This window comes from Drosophila grimshawi, unplaced genomic scaffold (genome assembly GCF_018153295.1).
Source record: "Drosophila grimshawi isolate 15287-2541.00 unplaced genomic scaffold, ASM1815329v1 contig_1377, whole genome shotgun sequence".
Taxonomy (NCBI): domain Eukaryota; kingdom Metazoa; phylum Arthropoda; class Insecta; order Diptera; family Drosophilidae; genus Drosophila; species Drosophila grimshawi.
In genome coordinates, this window is record NW_025062900.1 from 10,330,606 (window position 1) to 10,343,920 (window position 13,315).

General features: G+C 39.3%; 1 protein-coding gene across 1 annotated transcript; it reads right to left on the reverse strand.

The window, feature by feature from the left end:
* Nucleotides 1-6,835: 6,835 nt before the first annotated feature.
* LOC6562294 lies at nucleotides 6,836-7,646 on the reverse strand. The gene has a single exon (XM_001988539.3). The coding sequence runs from the start codon at nucleotides 7,541-7,543 to the stop codon at nucleotides 7,100-7,102; it is 444 nt and encodes a 147-aa protein (XP_001988575.2). The 5' UTR covers nucleotides 7,544-7,646; the 3' UTR covers nucleotides 6,836-7,099.
* Between the last annotated feature and the right edge of the window lie 5,669 nt (nucleotides 7,647-13,315).

Consider the following 13,315-nt stretch of genomic DNA (forward strand, 5'->3'; position numbering starts at 1 on the left):
CAAAATTGATTAAACTTAAGCTACAATTGATTTTCTTACTGTGTGCACCTTTGGAATGCCTCAACTAGCAACTATTGCGACGTCTGCCAGTTGCAATTGTAGCAGCTAAAGCCTGGCTTGTTATCCAATCCGTGAGCAGACATAAATTCTATCAACAAGCAAATGGAAATATTAAGGAAATTTAGATGTTGCATAAATGAAGGCAAAAGGGAGACTTAAGGATAGGCTTTTGTTTACGCGTTCAAAGCAACCGCCGCCAATTTCGTGAGGCAAGGCGAGGTGATTGTAGTTACAGCCAGCAGCAGCAGCAGCAGCAGCAACAGCAGCAGCAGTAACACCAGCAACTGTTGTTGCTGTGCGAAATGCGAAACCAACCGCAGTGTAACATACATCATTTTCACACCGAAACGCAATTGATGATGAGACGTCGACGATGACGACGACGAGGGCGAGATGACGATGAAAGGAAACCTGTGGCAAACCTCAAGGCGAGAATTATGAGCGACAACAGCAACAGCAACAACACACGCAAATGGTGGCGCAGCAAATGACTTTGAACTGAGAATTTGCAGCTAATAATTTACACAAAAGCGTTTTTAATCATCCCATGCTGAAAGCCTCCACGAACAGCCAATAAATTGCCAGCGTGGCAGCAGCAACAGCAGCAACCGACAACAAAAACCAACAACAAGCAGGAGCAGCAGCATCATCAGCAACAACACAGAAATATTTACAACAAAGCCATCAATCAGCGCATGGCTCAATACGCGCCCATCGTCAATGATACCGCTGCATTTTGTACCACTGTGCCGCAGCCTGGCATTGTGTCAGTCAACAGGCAGACAGACAGACAGACAAGCAGCTGGGAGCAGTGGGAATGCCAATGCCAATGCCAATGCCAATGCCAGTGGCAATAGGAAAAGAAATAGCAGCATTGGCAGCGATGGCCAACAGAGATCATTGATAATGATCTGCGCTCGCAACTAGAGCCAACTGAAAACTCCTACGAAAGACCAAAACTCACAAAAGTATGCGTAATGGCCCCAGGGAGCTGCAACTGAAGCTGCAACTGAAGCTGGAGCTAGAGCTGGAGATGAAGCTGAAAGCTGAGCCTGCGGGTTGTTTGCCTTTTGTCTAGATGTTGCTCGCCAGCGATGAGAAAACGCGTCATAAATGCGTAAAGTTGATGACAGCAGCAGCCAGTAGCAGTTACACTCAACGAAAAACATGGTAATAGATTCAAGAAATTCTAGTGAGACTTTCTACAAATTCTATACTTCAAGTTCGTTCTTAAGTTTTAAGGTTTGTCTCTTATCTAAAAAGATTTTCATGTCAGATTTGATAGTGGGTCCAAATTTTCCCAACTTTCTCAAGAATTTCATGTTCTGTTCTCTATTTATTCTCCAAGTGCAGCGACTGATGGACATATGTAGGTTTAGGTGGGACAAGTGGAAGGAGGGGGAGGAGTCGGTGCAGTGCTTGTCTCGGCAGTCTTCATCATATTTAATGGTTGTGTGATAATATGCCACGTTGCAGCAGCAGCAGCAGCGACTCTGGTTGCCGCTGTTGCCGCCAATGTTGCTGCTTTTGCACGCCAGCAACATGGCCATAAACAGTCTGTTGCAGTTGCAGTTGCACAAAATGCAACGCAAAACTCAATTAAAGAACGCATTGCAGTCATGATACTTTAGCTACCAGCAACCACAGCAGCACACCAGCAACAGTTGCTCATCATGATGTTGTTCTTGCTGCCGCTGCCGCTGCTGCTGCTCCTGATGATGATAAACAACTGACGTTTTGAAGTGCCAGTTCGACAGCGTTGCTTGCTTTCTCGCTGCTGCCTGCAACATTGCTCATAAATATGGCAATTGCTGCAGTCATCATCAACAGCAAAATCATCATCATCATCATTGGCATTGGCATTGGCATTGGCATCGGCATCGCCAACGTCGTTGTGGTCATCTACAACTTGGTTATTAGTCGCCCGGAATGTTGGCGATGCGCGTTAATTAACTCATCAATTTTTTCGCCTTTTTTCCCAGACTGCAACATTTTGCAGCCTTTTTTGTTGCCGTTCTGCCCAAAAGGATTTTGGCATTGTCTACAACGCAATGTACTTAAAAGATCTGCGCTGCTGCTTAGTTAACAAATCACAAAGCAAGTCAACAATGTATGCATGTGCGGGCTGGGTCTGGATATTAGTTGGTCAATATAAATCCGCGATATTCTTCCATGTTGCAGTTCCTTGTTTCATTTGATCAATATTATGTCAAGGTATATTCATACCGTAAATGAAATTGGTGTACGAGAAAATATATAGACTGATATATATATATAATATATAGACGGGTGGACATTCGAACAGATAGAAAGACAGTTATAGTTCGACGGACTAGAACGTTTGATGCGGATCAAGAATATAGATACTTAATCGAGTCCGAGATGTTTCCTTTTGCCTGGATTAAGACGTAAAATTAAGTGTATTTCCACCTGGAGTTTAATGTTTAAATCAAGCATATTTATTTGAATTCAAATCAAGAAACTGTCCCTCCGTTTTTGTACACTTGTTTCCAGAAAAAAATACAGCTCAAATCGTACTTTAACTAACCGTAACCACACCAAAAATTAGTTAGTTAGTTAAATTAAACCGAATTTATTCGGTTAATTCTTTCATCATTTGCTGTATGCAGACCCAATTGACGCTGGAGCCACGACTTCTCTCAGTTTCGAGTGCGTGTGAGGTTGGCATTCTCCCTCCGCCGCCCCCTCAAGTTGGTGTAAAATATATTTGTATATATATATATATATATATATGTGTTTTTTATATTTTTCTTTCTTGCAGCAGCAAAATTAAGTACCTACTAGAATGTAGTTGAAAATGTCTTTAATAATGACAGCAACTATGTGTGGAACTTGAAAAGCGCGTAAGCATCATCAGCTTCAGAACACGTTCATGTGTCGTTGCTCATGTCTGTGAGTGTGCCCCACACGCCCCTCCCCCTTACCCCTCCCACACACACCACGTACAGCATCAGCCCCTCCTGAGTGCCCCATTGTCTGCGGCTGGTCCTTTTTGCTGACTGGCTGCTAGTAGCTGTTGTTGCTAGTTGCTGTTGCTGCTAGTTGTTGTTGCAGTTGTTGCTGTTGCTGTTGCTGTTGTTGTCTGTGCGCAATAATCTGGAACGTCATTTTTATTGCTGCCACTCGCTGGGGCATTCCTCGTGCCTCGATTCGTGTGTTCATTCCTTGTGATGCCATTCACATTCACAGTGGGCCACAGCTAACAGCCAACAGCCAACAGCTTACAGAGCCACTGACTCAACTCTGAAGATCGCCAACTTCTCAGTCTCTACGCTTCTATCTCAGCCTGCTCGTTGTCATCTTAAGCAATCATCTCATAATCGGCAGTGGCAGTGACTCTGGCTCTGACTCTAGACTTCTGACTCCTGACTCTGACTCTGACTCTGAGTCTTGCATTTATGCGGCGTCTTGGCTGTCAGCAAATCCCAAACAGCATCCCCTGTGCAGCCAAATCGGTGCAGCGGCAACAGCAACAGCAACTGCAGCAACAACAACATCAGCAACAGTTGCTGACACATCGTCAAGGCGCTGATATAAATCTACGCATCGGCTCCGGATCTGGAGCGCATTTTGATTGATTGCTGAGCTTGCCTCCGCTTGCCTTAGCTTGGCCCGGAGGCGGCGCAGGCGATGGTGCAAAAGGTGGCAGCTGCGTTGGCGATTTTGTTGCCGCTTTTGGTGTTAATAATAATTATTTGTAGCGAATTGTCAGAGAGGGACAGCAAGAAAGAGAGCAATATATATATATCTATATCGTGTGAAAGATAGATACGTAAAGAGAGTTAGGAGAGTAGAGAGACTGTGGGAGGGAAGGAGAGTGGAGATAGACAGAGTAGAGATAAAAAATATGTTTATAAATAATTAATTAATGCATTTAAGCAAATTAAGCATTTTTTAACACGAGCTTTCAATTTATTTATCTATCAAAGCTATTGTTCTCATGTGAATATCAATAGGAATAAAAATTGAGGTGTAGGCTTTATAGTTGGTACTCTAATGCCTAAATATTTAATTTACTTTATAAACACAATTTTCCACAATTCAAAAAAAGTAAGCATATCAGAATTATTTGCCTGATTCTTTTTATTGGGATAAACTGACCCTTTTCTCTTTTGGTTAGCTTTTAACTTTTAATACAAATAAATAAATACGATTAAAAACAATATAATAACTTTTTTGCTTATGATAAATATGTACTCAAAAGAGTATTGAATATTCGGCATATCCTTTTTACATCTGTTGCGCCAACATGTTGCACATTCCGTCGCATAATTTGCAGCCAGAGTCTTTTTGATTTAGCATGCGATATGGAAAACACCCCCGACACAGAAAACGGAGATCTAAAGATCTTGATGTGTTTGTTGTATGTGTTGTGCATATCATTTATGAAAACCTGCTGCTGTTGTTCGAATGCAGGCCAACTAGAAAGAGACAAACAGAGACAGATAGGGAGGGACTCAAAGCGAGAGAGAGAGAGAGAGGGAGAGAGATATGTGGATGCCAGACAAATTGTTGCCTACAAATCAATTAAATTGCAAGTGCAGTGCGACAAATAAACAAAACAGCAGCAGTAGCAGCAACAACAACAAATCTTGTAGTAGGCCCGCAATTTAATGGAGCCACATTCCAGCGTATCTGAGCAAAAAAATAAAAAATAATAAAGAAAAAGGCGCCATTGTCGTTGGTTAAGTCAGCTAAATTACTTTAGTCAGCCAGTGCCGCCAAAGCGACCACAATAAATGCATAAACACTTTGCGGATTGTTCTTTTCATCTTTTGGCCAACAACAATAGCAGCAATAATAATAATAATAAGGTGCCCAGACCCAAACCGAGATCTCAACGATGGATGCACATTTTGGCAAAACTTCAACTTAAAATACAAGCAGAAGAAACAGAAAAATAAAAGATAGAAATATTACTAAATAAAACACAGAAACTTGAGTAAAGATGAGAAACACGCACATCAAATTGAAGATTGAAATACATTTTTAGAAACTCAGATAAATTTATAGAGAGATATGCATAAATATAGCAAGAAAAATAAAGTATAATTTGATTGCATTTAATGCTAAAATGACTAAAATATTGAAGTAGCGAATTTTTGAGAAATTATTTTTACATTTGAGCGATTAAAATGTAAAAGATGCGTTTCTAAATATAAAGGTAGTATTAATGCTGATGCTTAATTATGACTTAAACTGTATTACGCTTAAGAATCTATTCACTTTTGACCAAGTTATGATAGTGGAAAATGTGACCCACAATGTGGAGCATTTTTACATGGATTTTGAGCTACAATTGCGTTTCCAACGTTGAGTGTGGTATGACCAAGAAGTAATATTCAAAAGATCGAACAATGATAAAGAAGCCTTTTGTTGTTTGAAAATTGAATGACTTTTGACAAAGTTGACCCGACGCTAAATGGGACAGAATTCCTAACTAAATATTAAGCGAAAAATCAATTAAAATATAGTATTATTCTAGATGCCAAACCGTAACTAAAAATGCATAGCTTTTCGGAATTGGTTCACTTTTCACGAAGTTATGACAGTAGTAAAATTTGGAATTGTTCCCAGTTGGATATTGTGGAATTGAGAACAAAAAATGTTAATGTTTAATTGCATAATTCATAATAAAGTTAACTTAATTAGCCAAAGTAAAATGGTTCCCGTTAGCAGAGTGTGCTCAACCAAAAGACTGGGCAACATGCCGAAAGAGACGGCAACAGGTGGCCAGCAGAGCAGCAGGATGAAGAAGCAAGATGAGCAGCCCTTTGGGTTTGGCTTGTTTGTTTTTCACATCGTTGCCTGGTCTATGTTGTTGTTGCTGTTGTTGCATCGGCTGTTGTTGCTGCTGCTGCTGCCCAGTTGGTTATTAGCAGCATTCAACAGCTACACCCATTTAATTAGAGGTCTGCTGCTGCTTCACACAGCTGTCGCAAGAACAACAACAACAACAGGAACAGCAACAGCAACAATGATGGCAACTTTTGCTGCTTCAGTTTGGCGGCCATTTTCAATAATGTCTGAACATAAATGCTTCCTCTGTTTATTCTGAGCTAAACTTTCTATTTCCACACAGGCAATTTATTTGCAAGACTTGCAAGTGTTCCTCTTATTAGCTGAGCAGTTTTGCAGTTGTTTGCTGCTCGCCCACTGATTTGATTTATCTATGCAATGCTCATAGAAAGTTTGCTGCTGCTTTTCTAGTTGCGACACCTGCGGCAAGTGGCAAGTGGCAAGTGATATTGTCTGCGCTGCGTCCACGAAACTGTGTCTCTTTGGCCAACTTAATTAGGGTTTGCTGTCGAAATGCTGCGCGAAAGGCGACTAATGCCTTGCCACGCCCAACCAAAAAATAAAAATAAAAAAAAGTCATTCATATTCCACTGATGACTCAGTTAGGGAAAAGGAGAACGAAAGAAATCTCCCGGCTGCTGCTGCTCATCTTTATCAAAGTTGCCCTGATGCCTTCCACTTGCCGCACTCTCTTTCTCCCTCTCTCTTTCTTTCCTGATGCCACAGCTTTAATTTGAAGCTGAAGAAATGTGTTAACAGATTGCCTCGCATTTGTCTTGGTCAGTTTAAAGTTACGTCTTCTCAACTTCATTAGCCTGGCCAACAAAAAGACCGTTCTGGGAAAGATTGCAGCTGCTCTTTCTGCGATCTTAACAGTTAAGTGGCACACGCAACGCCCCCACACCTTGCTACACCATCAGTGCGAAAACCTTCTACGGTTTTCAGTTAGTTTTCTTTTCTTTTTTTTGGGCAGTTATCAGCATTTACTCAAAAAGTGATGTCAAAATACAAAACTGTTTTCTTTTACAGTAGAACTTCTCTAACTTAAACTAAGAGCGAATCTTCAAAGTATATGTAGTTATTGTATACAAATCTATTTTCCATAAATGGAGTATAAATGAAGCATTAGTTCAAGTTAGCGAAGTTCCACTGTTGTCTTAGATACATATACTTAAGGCTAACATTAAAATAGATTTTTCGTTGGATTTCATGTTTGCAGTCAGTTTTCAGCTGTTGTTGTTGTTGTTTGTTGTGCGGCACGCAATTTTCTCAGCTCCTCCTGATGCTTGAGAGTAATCTGGAGAAATTCTAAATAATCAGCATCCACTTGTTCCACATCATTGTCATCATCATCATCAACAAGTTCCACATTACAATCTGGCTGCAGTTTTTCCTCCTCCTCCGCATCATCGTCGACGCCAAAGCTATCCTCACCCTCACTTGTGGAACTGCCACCATTTGGTTGCTGACGACAGAAGCTGTGCACCTGTGCCTGATGCCACTGTAGCAATCTTTTGTAGGTGCTGCTCCAAATCTCATAGGTTGCAGGCAGCATTCTGTTGTTGACTCCCGCTGCTGCAGCTGCTCTTGTTGCACTCTGTTTAAGCCGCTGATGTTTGCGTTTACGCTGCTTCCGTCGCTTCCTTGGCCTGCCCCTTTCCATTGATTTCCTTCCGCTTTATTTACTTTGTTTCACTTGTTTATGTTTGCCGCATTATTTGTTTATTTCTGTGTTATTCTCTCTCGATTATCGATATGTTGACTCGGGCTGCCAGATTACTGAGAGCAAACAGCTGTGTACGGCAGCGTTGCCAGCTGGGCAGCATGAGTAAACTGAAGAAATGAAGTATAGATGGCGCCACACAAGTGTCGTTGAATTTCAATTGAAATTTAAAATTGATTTTAAAGTCTGTCTATATGAAACTTGCTCAAATAATATACATAAATAACACAACAAGATTTATAGATAGTGCCTAGTTAATATTAGAAAATAGTATTTGTAAAATATGATGATAAAAAATATAATTTAAAGTTGTGCAATTTTGAGAAGCTTAACAGAATTTTAGAATTTGTAGAATTTTTATTGCTGGTTGTTTTCTATAAAAATTCAAATTCTATTAGATCAGGTAGAATAGTGTTAAGTGTGTTAAATTGTTAAAGTGTTAAATTAACTTAATAATTAAATTAATTACTTAATGTATATAAAATAATTACCTGTATTAAAGCATATTTTAAATTGCCAGAGAATAATGCCTTTTGTGATCTAAAATAATATAAAAAAAACTTCTATCAACGCTTATTTCAAATTGAAATAGAATATATATATATATACATATATATATAATAGTAATCACTCCACTCCATATTCTTGGCCGGACAACAGACTGACTTCAATTTGCGAGGCAAGCAAAGGCAAGGCGAAGAGGCGGCGAATGGCAAACTGAGATTGTTTTGCTGCTGTTGTTGTTGTTGTCTTTTCAGTTTAAATCCTGAACTCCTTCGCCTCGATCCTTCGACGAGTTGAACGCAAGGCAAGAAGAGTGGAGATTAGGGCGGATCAATTTGGTTGTGGTGCGAATGCAAATTGGCCAGCGGTATGATTTAAATGAGGCTCAAACAAAAGGCGGAAGCGACCGATTGAGTACAGATACCCATACAATATATAGATATATCCTGGCCGGCTGTGTATCCTGCTGTGCCGGAACAACAAATGTCCTTTTTGCGGTCGCCTGAGCTTTGAGCGGAGCACAGGTCGTGGACACATAAAGGAAAATTAGGTTTACACCTACTTTTGCAATATGCTCATAAAACAATTTAGAGATTTACAAGGGATCAACTTATATATGTGGTCCACAGTTTAGCTCACACACACACACACACTCTCTCTCTCTCTCTCTCTCTCTTCCTCGCTCTCTCTCTTTCTCTGTCCTTGTGCCCCTGTCAATTTGTTGTGGGCGCGTGGTCATGTCCTTAAAAAGCAATCCTCAATCCTGCTCAGCTACTCAGAAGCAACTCAATGCTCAGCTCTTGGCACTCTGCACACACACACACACACACCATACACACACACACACACACACAGACACGTGTTCACTTCAATGGGGAATGGGAGCTTTTTCATTTTCGATGAAGTAATATGCGCTGATAATATATGACAAAAATATCCCGCGGCCAGGATTTACACGCACTTATTCCCTTTTTAATGGACTTCTCCGCTGCTCACATTTGTTTACATTTTCGTTTCTCTTCTGCTCTTTTATTTTTTGGCAATCTTTTGCATATATTTTGCATATTTTTCGCATACATTTGCACAGCTCCAACGGATAATGCGCCACACACACATATTATTCTGCTTCTTTTTTTTTTTTTTTTGTTCTTATTTTTGACATTGTTTTGATTTTTGCGTGATTGCCAAAAACTGTTGTTGTTCTTGCTCAGGCGCCCTTAATGCCCCAGAATCACGTGTGGGCGTGGCACACCGCATAATTTGCCAGTAGCACAAAGACCACGGTAGGAACGAGTACAGCAGGCGAAACAGAAGGATAATGACCCGACAGTTAATACGCAATATAATGATATAAAGTGGCAGAGGCTACACTCAGAAAATCGCTTGAATTTTAGAATATCGACCTCAAAATCAAATCTCAAAGAAAAACTAAAGTTTGTCGTGTTTTTAGATATTATTTCTAAATATAAAATATGGTATTTTTCCTCCTTTTTATTATTAAGTAATGCATTCTTAAAGGGATTCCGATTCTTGAAATAAATCCATTCTAAATTAAATTTACTGGCTTTGCTTTTATATTACAGTTTAGCTGCTTTATGCCTTATAAATTATAGCTGCACTTAAAAAAATAAATACAATTTCTGAATAACAAGACGAATATATAAAATTCATGGCGATTTTTCTGAGTGTGTTCTCGTTTTTGGTGAAGTTTCTAAAGCATTGAGTAAGAGTGTCTATAAAGTATATATATATTCTTTATCAGCATAACTAAACGATTATCCGCCTTGTTGAGGGAGCAGACTAGATCGGATCACTATATCATATATGTAGTTGCCATATAAGCAATCAATCGAAAGTTCTTGTAACTATATAAAAAATCATGAAAATCTGACTACTAAATCAAATATTTTTCATAGAAACAATTAGTCGAGTTTTGTTAAATTATAAATTTTGGATGTCCGCTGATGGACTACGATTTGGAAGGGTATATATACTTTGGCGTACTTAAGATAGTCGTTCTCTATTTTTATTAATTGGACTAGTGTTTGCAGAAGCTCCCAGATATATAAATAGATATTTTGCATTATACAACACTGACAGTATCCCATTTATTGGTAGATTTGCCAACTTATTTTGGGTTAATAGATTATTATTAGTTGTTAAATGGACTATCAAATTGATCAGGCATAGAGATTAAACAAAAATTACTGCATTCTATATAATACATATAGATATATATAGATTTATATAGATCTATATAGATGTATATATGAATTTCGTTTCAGCGGGTGTGGCAAACATGACAATTTGCCTTCAGAGGGTTTTGCAAATTGATCTAGTCCTCAGCAGGTATATATAACTATGTAGTTAAACTGGTGGGATTATAATTCTTGAGCACGGGATGAGCTGCGGCTTGGGCCGGACTAGCCCGAAAAGAGGAGAGCGAAAAAAGCAAGGGTAGAGTGTTAGCCCTTTTTCGGGGCGAGCTGGAAAGGGTCGGGTAAGTTAGTAACTCTCATTACTTTAAATGGATTTCAATTAAGTTGCAAATTGATCTCAAAACAATTGAGTTGCCGCGTCGAGGCGTTCTCGAGTGCCTTCAGTAGTTTATGCGTGCTTTAACCGATGCTCGCTCGTCCTAAGCCAAAACCCCGAGCACAACAATGGGACAAAAGGCATGCCACTGATGCTGCTGCTTTTGCTTCTGCTGCTGCTGCTGCTGCTGTTGATCCACTTGGTGGTTTTTGTGTGTAGGCGGCTGGCTGCTGGCTGCTGTTTTGCTCTTTTCCCTTTTTTCATTCATTCAACTCTTGTAAGCGATACGCGTCGCGAAGAAGCCAACAGCTGCCAATTGCTGGAGCAGCACTTGATAATGACTCGCTCTGTGCGCACAGCCCAACATCCCTCCACCTTCCTCTAAACCCCAATTCTAACCGCAACTCCAACCCTTGATGACTGGCTGTTTTTCCATACTCTGGCGTTGACAGGATAACGAGATTTTCAAGTGGACGCGCCTGTTTCACACCCTTTTCTAATGATTGAAGTGCTCATAATAAACACATATCAATATATATATATATATATATATATATTTATTTATATGCTGACCCAGCTGCAGCTCAATTCGAATCCTGGGCCCAGTTCAACTCCTACTCCAAGTCCAACTCCAGGTTTAATCATCAACATAAGCAAATCTTAATCTGCGCCAGGTCTTAACGATTTTTCTCGCAATTAGTTGCAGGAAATTGGGAAAAAAGTAAGAACGACAAAAAAGGCAGCGCAGCGCACAAAAAAAAGAACTAGAAGCGATTTTCCAAGGACTTAGGCACGCTTTGTCCAGGATCGCCAACAACAATAACAACAACAACAATAACAACAACACACACAATGGCAACAAGGGCAACAGCAATCAAATGCGCATCAGCGATCAGCACAAAGTGCCAGCCAAGCCCAGCCCAGCCCAGCTCGGAGCTGAGGCGTGTGATGAGAGCAAAGAGAGCAAGGAGCTCCCTTTGTGACCCTACACTGAGCAAATAGAATGAATACATTTAAAAAAATATATATTAAAAAATAATATAAAAGAATATGTATAAAAAATATATAAACAACTATTCAAATTAATATTATTCGTCACAAAAATACAGATACGTAAATAAATAAGACAAATTGAGATGGCAGCGCTTAAAACAAACAAAAAACAAACATTAAACTAATATAAATATATAGCATATTTAAGAGCAAACGCAGAATTGTCCAAATAAATTATTCAGCTCAGACAAATTCTATATTAAAAATAGAACGAATCATTTTAAAAATGAAAAAAGATTAAGAAAAAATAAATCTTGCCATTAACTTTCTTATGACTTTAAATTATTTCATAACTTATTATTTATTGTATAATTTTAAAATAGAAGATTACTTGGACTACCTGAGCTTATTACAAATAAAATCTTGAAACTATATAACTTAATAAAATCTTGAACGGGTAATTTTCTCAACAGTGTATTTTTTATCGTAACAAATAAGATTTAGTATTAAAATTTCTTATCTTCAGTCTCGAAATATTTTGTTACCTCATCAAATGATTGATGTTAAAGCGAACATAAGCGTGATGAGAACAATTTTTTAACAAATTACAATTTTTCAAGCATCGCAAAAGTGGTAAACTATTAATTGTTTTGTTTTTTGCTCAGTGTACATTAATTTGATGTTGGGCCGTTTTAGAGAACTGTATTGCGGGGCTACAAACATGGCTTATCCCGGCTGAGCCTTGTTCCGATTTGAACGGTCAATTGAAAAAGCGGCCAGAAAAACGATCGCGTTAACATAATGGAAAAACGAGGCAAACTGCTGGGGAAAATGGTGAAAATGGTAAGAATGGCTGGTTCAGGTCTAGAAGCTACAATTGTTTTGGCTCAGTTAGCTGGCATTGTTTTGCCACTGTTTTTTATGGGCGACAAGGCAACAAAACAGAACACGGGATAACAAGCAAACCAACAAAGAGAGACAGAAAGAGACAGAAAGAGACAGAGAGAGAGAGAGAGAGAGAGAGAGAGAGAGAGGGAAAGTAAAGTGAGCTGTAGGCGATGTGTAGGCTCCGACAAATGTACAAACAAACACACACTTCGTCCTAGAAGGAGCAGGGGGAGGAGCTGTCTCCTGATTTCGCAGTCTCGCGTTTTCCGGGCGGGCATCTTTGGCAAACGGGCCTTTCGTTTGTTTGGCTTTAACTGCCTTTTGTGCGAAAGGTGCGGCAAATTCCCCATTCTGATTGTGCGATTTGTCAAGAAAGAGTTAAGCCAAATATAACTGGGCTCACAACTTGGCCCACACGCAATGCGGTTCGTGCCCGAGTCCGGGTCCCCCTCCAAGACTAGCTAATTAATTGAGTTGAAGTAATTTACGGAAACTTATGATTTATTCACGTTGCTTTTTTGCTTGCCGAAATATGTTTTACATTTTCACCATTTCCATTTTCCATTTCGCAAATATTTGCAGCCCATTTGTTGCCTTGCGAGCACATCCTGCCTGGAGGCACATCATTTTAATATTTAACTACGCATCAAATCAACAAAAATTATGACAGCCATCAAATGGTTTGGTAATAACCAGTTTTAACCCCAACAATACTATTTGTTTATAATTCCATTTTCATTCAAGATTTTCATTTTAGATTTTAATTTACAATAAACCAATTTCATTTGACGA